General features: G+C 30.7%; 1 protein-coding gene across 3 annotated transcripts; it reads right to left on the bottom strand.

The window, feature by feature from the left end:
* Window positions 1-3,945: 3,945 nt before the first annotated feature.
* Window positions 3,946-6,395, bottom strand: LOC103864892. Of its 3 annotated transcripts, none has more exons than XM_033289288.1 (5): window positions 5,783-6,395; window positions 5,426-5,699; window positions 5,087-5,123; window positions 4,666-5,018; window positions 3,946-4,585 (listed from the first exon to the last, which is right to left on the bottom strand). In XM_033289288.1, the coding sequence occupies exons 1-4, from the start codon at window positions 5,801-5,803 to the stop codon at window positions 5,015-5,017; spliced, it is 336 nt and encodes a 111-aa protein (XP_033145179.1). In that variant the 5' UTR covers window positions 5,804-6,395; the 3' UTR covers window positions 3,946-4,585; window positions 4,666-5,014. The 3 variants fall into 3 exon arrangements, with proteins under 3 accessions (XP_033145179.1, XP_009140907.1, XP_009140906.1); XM_009142659.3 differs by having other exon boundaries at window positions 4,666-4,831; window positions 5,783-6,393; XM_009142658.3 differs by lacking the exon at window positions 5,087-5,123 and having other exon boundaries at window positions 4,666-4,831; window positions 5,783-6,073.
* Between the last annotated feature and the right edge of the window lie 1,866 nt (window positions 6,396-8,261).

The following is an 8,261-nucleotide window of genomic DNA, read 5'->3' as shown; positions in this document are numbered from 1 at the left end:
TCTCTAAGTCTATTAGCATGTTTATTAATTGCTAGTCAATATGGTCCTTCTCTGGATGCACTACATGGCACACTCCAGACTTTTGCCTCTTAATAACAGATGTATCTACTTATATGTCCAAAATATATAGTTTATCTTCAATATGCTCATGAGAAACAGTTCTTTTACACCATACTGAAATTTTTGTTTAACTTCAGTAATCTGCATTAAAATCAAATTGCATATTACATAAAATTGTTTCTAAATTTTAAATCAGGTATGGGCTTATAAACCTTTTACAAGATAACAAAACATTTGACAAGTATTTATACTCAACGAGTATATTACTATATATGTAAAAGAAATCTGAAAGTAATTGAATTTGATTATGATGAGTTTCTCTCATTCACTCTATCGCAGCATTTATTTAGCAATCAAAGATGCTAATAATGACCAGTTTGAACGTACCGACGCCGTATCTCTCATACACGCTGCTTTTGTCTTTACAAATTTAAGTGTGCATGGGCCGAAACACAATCTTTGACCAGTGCATTAAATCACTATTGTTATTTAATGTATCAATCAATCGGTTAGTAATTTAGTATGTAATGGGCTAAATAATTGATTAAATAAAACATTTGAATGATCCAATCCCATTATATGTACATGTTTTCTTAATCTCAGTTTACGTGAAACTACATTTTGTTTACGTGAAACTACATAAAATTATAAATATGTTTCTTAATCCTTGATTTAGTAGTATAAAATTAGGCAGGGATCAGATGTATACAAGCTAAGTATATTTTTTCGTTTAATATGTAAATTGAGCATTTGATCTGAAGAAAAAATGTGTAAGTGAGAATTTCTTAACAAAAATGTCGGTTAATCTATATCATCAAATGACACCCACCCACCTTAGTTTTCTATAAAACTTAAAGATTGAGACTTGACCACAAAATAACGTCAAGATTGAGATACGGTAGAAACTCTATAAATTAATAGTCTATAAATAAATAAACACTAGAAATTAATAAAAATAATTTGGTTCCGAGTTAGACCGGTTCAAACTATAACACAAATCGATAAAATAATAATTTTTAGAAAATTTTATTTAAATATATGGTCCATTAAATTATAGATTAATAATATATCTCTATATACATTTTATATAAGTACAAACTAAACATTATATTGTTGGTTTTATATTCAAAATTATCTCTATTTTTTTTTAACATTTTAATATATTTTGATAATATTTAGTAAAATTATATTTAAAACCACATTTAATTCTATGAAACATAAAAAATACACCAAATAATATAATAAAATAAAAAATAAAAGTAAAATTTTTAAATTTAATTAAAATATATATACAGTAAAATAAAATATTTTTCTTATTTTATAAATAAAAATATTCAAAAATAGAAAAGTATTGTTTTTTTTTGTAAATTAATAACTCCATAGAATTTTTACTATATGTGATGTATTTTCCAATATCCGAGCGATGAGATAAAATTCATCAAATTAAGTTTCGTAGCGATATACGCACGACTTTGATTTTCTATGACATTACCTTTTTCCATTTTCTTGTCTTGGTAGCAACCATTTCTCGTTGTGGGTCTAAACATACAAGATCATTTCAAACTGTATTGAAATCATGTGTACATTTTAAATAAAATCATGTTGTAATTAAAGAACCAAACCTTTAATTCTAATATGTTTTTCTCTGATAAAATTTGTGTCTAATCAACATTTCAGTGAACTACGTATGTGGGATGTAATATGAGTGTTAAACAGCGAATGCTCAAAATGAAAACAGTACCCCACATATGGTCTCGAAATATCGCTAATATCATAATGCCACTATATTGACATTTGATCTTAATCACTTCTAAGGGGTGGGGAGTTTGATAAAACATTGTTGTGTTTACACCTATATGATAAAAAAGGAAAAATTGAACTGACCCACATGAAAAATTGCTAACGACTGTCACTGCAATAGCCTTCTATACGTTAAAAGAGAATCATTTAAAAGTTATAACCTTAAATTTGTATTAATTAAAAAAAAATTTTGCTTAAATATCATTTAATTAAAGTATTAATTAGGCTTACATGGTAACAAAAGAATCAATTGAAAAACTAGTAAGTCCAAAATCCAATTGTTAAGAAAACTTATATTAACCCAAACATAAATGTATATAATAGATATAATATTCGGCGATTTCATTGATTTAATATTCGGACTAATATATATACCCTTTTTTTGTGCACGACTAATATATATACTGTATATCAAACACAGTGAAACACATTTTATGATTATGTCATTCAAATATGGTCTTATCATGTATTCTACAAATCATTCGAATATGGTTTCGTTTGGAAATTTGATCATATCATGCGTTCTACAAATCACATAATGAATTAGCAGTCCAATGTGTTTTTTTTTTGTATAGTAACATACATTGTCTACAATCAGTCTAAATTCATTATAAAGCCGAGGAATAGGGTGTGATCTTTGTATAATATTCAAGCAGTGGTTGTATCCGAGTATATAGAACGATGGAATATATTTCAGACCAATATCAATGGAAAATATATTGGATATTCGGTTTATGCTATTTCGATGTTGGTTACGATTTATTTAAATTTCAATTTAACCGAATTGTAGTCAATAAATAATATCATAGTATCAAATTTATGGACCGTGTAACACATTCAATACTTAGGGGAATTTATGTAATTATATATTATGTCTTTAGTCAACAAAGAAATAATTAAATACACATAGTTAGATCCACAAACTATTATATACATCAAAAATATATGCTTGATCGTCACTTCACCTTGAGCAAAAAATGGTAATTTATATTCAACTAGGGGTATTCCGGCGCTACGCGCCGGGTTCTCACTTGTACTCTTATTTGCTGTGGCTACTCTCTTGGTGATTAGTCTCTCCATCCTCAAAGCCCTCGCTGTCCTTGTATTAACTGAAACTCATGTTAACATAGTGAAGTAAGTTACGGTGTCATGTTATAGATCATGGATGATCTGATTGGTTAGTACCTCGTTCTAAGTCAGCAACATTAATGTCCTCATCTTGAACAGGAAGCCGGAAGGATAGTGTCTTGGTTGTATTGTATGTCTTGCTGGGGGCTTTGCAACTTCTTCTTGCGCGGATGCTTCTTCGTTGCTGACGGGCAAGCCTCCCATTAGTTTCTGTGAATGTTATTCAAACCGGAACAAACCGGAAAAGTCAGTTCCAAAACAGTAGTTCTAACTTGTTAAATAATTGTCAGCATTAGGTGTGTTCGACCATTAAGACGATCTAATTCTGATATTCCTCCGAGCAAGGTGGCTGGTGTTAGGGGAAGTTAACACTCGCTTAACCAGGGCTGGCGTTGATTATATACTGGAGAAACAGAAAGAAAATGACATGATGAAGTTGAAAATTATAAATCTGTGTGATATATTGTCGGGTTATGACTTACTTTTTTTCTTTTTCCAGCTTCCTTTTGGTGCAGATGATGATTATGGTGTGGATAGTACAGGACCACTTGTCTTCTCTGGGATCTTGCTGAAGGTGCTTTGCCTGTCACTGCTACTGGTGTCTTCACCATGACTTCTTGCAATGTAGATGGTAGAGAAATCAATGATGGAGAGTCTGAATCAAAGCTAGGAGGAGATAAGTATGTAAAATCTTGGATAGTATCTACTGTTTCAGAACTTAGTGCTAATGGCATTAAGACTTATAACATGTAGTAAAGTGTCGCTTATAAAAGTATATAGAAGTTAGCATCTTGGGTTTTCTTGATTGTGATCATCACTGATTAGTGTTCTTATTTTGTTGAGAAGTTTCAAACATTTTGTTATACATAGTACGTGAAGATGTTTGAGATGCTAGTTATCATCAAGTAAGAATGTTTTACTCTGTACTGGGATGAAGAGTTGCGAACAGATGGATAATTTTTTTTCTTAAAGTGTCCATCAACTTTTGCAAGTTGTTGCAATTTTTGTCACTTCTATTAGAACCACTAACAAAAATAGTTTTTATTGTTTCATGCAATTTAAGGTTTCATAAATAAATGTGTTAAAAGTGAAAAAAAAATATGGTAATAGAATCATCCATAATGTTAATATTGTTTTTTAACACATACTATGTTTTATAACACTCGCAGGCGCTGTCATGTTCGAACGTAACAATGAAAACTGCATGAATACGAAATATATAAACCTAACACATGCGGCCCTTTTAAATATAAAGTTTTGCATTGATAAAAGAAAGAACAACAACCATGACTCAGAGTTTTTGTTTAATTAAAAAAAAAAGAAAAAGAAAATCGAAATAAGTGAAACTGAGAAATGCTAAAACAGTAACTGATTAGGACTATTCGTGGTTGTTTGGGTTCTAGGTTCATTCCACACGTGCTTTCTTACTGGCATTCTCTTCCAGATCAACTTGTTCCTTAGCTACTGCCTCACGTCCGGGAATTGCACCATCAGCTGCGGTGGAATGCTCTGCAACATTGGACGTGATTGCAGCTATGTCTTCTGATCCTGGTGACACGTTCTGAAGAAGCGCTGGCTCGTTAACCTCTCCACCTTCCTGATAGCAACATAAAAAAGTTTGTATTCAGATATTTCTAAAACCATCAATTTCACATTAAGAAAGTTAACAATACTCACAGCGAAGGTTAGAATGGCTGCGAGATCACGTGCATGGAATATGCGGGAAATGGTGAAGGTCTGGTGTTTCGGAGTAATATTGAAGTCCTTCAACTTGAGCTGGAAAGTATAGGTATTTCCCGCAATGTCAGCAAGTGAGCGAGGTAGATGAAGTAGCACCTATACCCTGCAAGCATTGAAAATACATTATAGGTTATAAGTGCTCATTCTAATTGGACCAGTTACAGGAAAGGCTGATATTTAGAGGCTGATTATAGGTTATATCACAATCTGTGCAGATTCAGAAGCTAGAACATGAGTCAGTTTAGTGACTTCTGCATTAAAGCCAAGGAAAGCCCCTGTCCCAATGTCATCTGTCGCAGGGGAATGAATATTTGGTTTTGCTTCAAATAAACAAAACCACAAAGTAAAAATAACTTACCTGAGTTCAGGCACAGCATTGGTTTCATGAGACACGTCTGAGATATTATCGAATGGGATCACGTTAACTCATGCTAGGAAAACCATAATTCAATTTCAAAATTATAACACAAATAGTCAGCGAATTACTAACACATGGATCTCAGTAACATCACCAGTCATCTCATAACTCAAAGAATAGTTAAAATGCAATCTTGAAATATCATTACAGATTCAATTAAGTTTCAGAGACATAACACGAGTGTAACTATCAATTTCAATCATTCCAAACATCAGAAAGGAGTGTTAAAGCACGACACAATCACAAGAACTGATATTTCAAGATTTGAGGCACAAATACCAGGGAGTTGTTTGCCGGTGTTTGCTAGCTCAAGTAGCTGGTCGTATGGTCGGAAACGGAACTGTTCCGTAGGTATGGTCCTAACAGTGGTTTTCAGCTTCTCAAAATCAGTGCCATCATTGAAACGTAAGGAGAACGGCGCACCAGATAACCGAAATTTAGGGTTGCTGCGCGTCACATCGAAGCCGCTCAGAGTGTAGATAGAGCCTTCGGTGAGACGTTTTCTGAACTTGAGTTGTCGAAGCGCAGGAACAGACCCTTGCACCATAGTAGACTGTTGGAAAAAAAACGAAACCACAGATTACAAGATCGGAAAATGGGATTTTTAGAGGGTTACTCGAAAACAACTCTGCTTACATTCTCAACGATGAGCAACATGTCATCAGTTCCTCATTTTTTTTTTTGATATTTTTGGCCTCCCAAAACTTCAGCGGTGGAATCAATGCTTCAAGTGGACGGAGTGGAATAATCAAAGAAAACTCAGAGTAATGAACAGATTTATTGAGGGGTGATACGTTACGAAGAGCTAGACGGCACTCAAAGTTTTGGTGAAATCTCATCGTCGAGATCGCAGTGGAAGGGGAAGACAGGAGATGAAACCTAATGGGTTTCTTACAGGGTTCAATGTATGGGCCTACTCTAGCTACATAATAAAAGCCCAGATCACATTCATAAATAAAGAGAAGCGTGAGTAGCGCGAAGGGGAGAAAATCCCAGAGACTTTGATGGTGCGCCAGGTGTCGAAAAAAGCCCCTCCTTTTTTGCTGACGTGGCTGCGGGAGGTGAGAGAAAACCCTGTTTTATATATATAGACTAGGGATTAACCCGGGCTACGCCCGGGATTTTTATTTTTTTCTAATTTAAGTTGTTAATTTATTTATATTTAGGTTATGATATATATTTATATAAATGTTAAGATGCATGTCATAATTAAAATTTATTTTTAAATTTTAACATGTTAAATTAACATATTTTTTACTATTTAAATATTTTTTGTAATTTTGTTGGCTATCTAATTATCATATTTAGCAAAACTATCTCTTGAGTGTTAACATAAATGTTTTAGATATTAAATTAAACTGTAGAGTATTTTCGGATCGACCACATGCTCAACAATCAATCGATCCGTAAAAAGATGGTCGATCTCCTTGGCCAGGTAAGTACAATTTTAGCAAAAATATCTTTGATTTTCAGATATTAAGTATATAACTATTATTTTAAATATTGTTTTAATTGTATTTTTTGATCAAATTATTGTATTATAATGTTTATGTAAATATTTTTGTGATATTTGAATTTGTGTTGTTCGTATACTTAATCTAGATGATATTGATGTTTAACAATTTATTGTTTTCTGGAAATAGAAAATAATGATATATCAAAACGTATCTAATACTTGTTAAATGATAGTATAATGTAAATTATATCCATTATTTGAAAATAACCATTTGTTGTTTTTTATTTTCTTTTTTAAATCAGAAATTATTTTTATTTAAAAACATTATTCATATATAATATAATAGTTTAAGTTTGGAAGATTAATCTATATATATAAATTATGTATATTTTTTAAAAAATAATTTAAGATATTATATATTGAGTAACTGAGTAAAAGCTGAATTTCTTATCTTGAAAATCAAATATTTATATTTTTGTCTTCATGTTATACTCACCAATCCATCATTGATATTTATAACTCAGTATGTTTTTAAAATAACTTAGTTTTAAGTAATAAACGAATTTAATAATTAAATTCATCACCTATAATGTTATATAAACTATATTTGAAAACTCTCTAAAATTATATTTTAAGCATAATATTACTATTATTTAATTTAAGTTATTTTAAGCATAATATATGCTAAACTAACTTCAATTATATTTACAAAAGGACCATCTTAAACCTGTTAATAAACCAAAAACAATACTAAACCAACATGAACCAATACCTGATTCGGCGTGGAATGAAGTGTTTCGGGATAAATGCTTGAATGGTTATTAACTGTAATAGTTTGATCATGAAATAGTTAGTATGAATATTAACAATAAAATGATGGATTAGATTAATTTAAATTTGTAAGAATACCTTTGAGTCTATGAAAAGCAATTCAATTCCCATGAATAAGTTTGGCTTTTGGAAGTTGTGGGTTTCCCAACAATGAATTCACCTAACAAAAAGTTCGTTGTTATAAAAAATCTCCTTCAAAGTCATTAAGGGTTTTTGAGACGGCAATAGTTGATGGTAGAACCATTTTTTTGCTCGAGTGCTTTGAAGTTTTCCTTGATAGTGTGAGGTTGATATTGATGGAATAATGAGTTTTATATGGACTTTCTTGACTCCCTCTGTTTCAAAATACATGAAGTTTTAGGTTGGGACACAAATATTAAAAAACTTGTTTTTTATCTAAAAAGTATCACTAAAATATAAATTAAAAATTATTCAACCAATCACAAAACATACTACAAAATATAATTGGTTACACAGTTTTTGATAAAGTTAAAAGATACCTTGAAATATGAAAACATCATCTATTTTGAAACATCAAAAACTCTCTAAAACATCATCTATTTTGAAACGGAGGGAGTACATTTTAATTTTTGTTTTGTTTAATGTGGTATTTTCATTTTTATATAATTTACTACCATTTTAAGATATATGTACATTTAAGATAGATGTTTAAATCTTAATGTATTTTTTCTATTTTTTTTAAATGTTTATTTCCATTTCTTATATTTTTTATTTACGTAATATCTATATTTTATATTTTAAAATAGATATTTAAATCTTAATGTACTTTTTCCTTTTTTTGTAAATTGTGTATTTACTTATATTATA

This window comes from Brassica rapa, chromosome A04 (assembly GCF_000309985.2).
Source record: "Brassica rapa cultivar Chiifu-401-42 chromosome A04, CAAS_Brap_v3.01, whole genome shotgun sequence".
Taxonomy (NCBI): domain Eukaryota; kingdom Viridiplantae; phylum Streptophyta; class Magnoliopsida; order Brassicales; family Brassicaceae; genus Brassica; species Brassica rapa.
The sequence above is the reverse complement of the archived record's forward strand: the minus strand, read 5'-3'. Positions and strand labels throughout refer to the sequence as shown.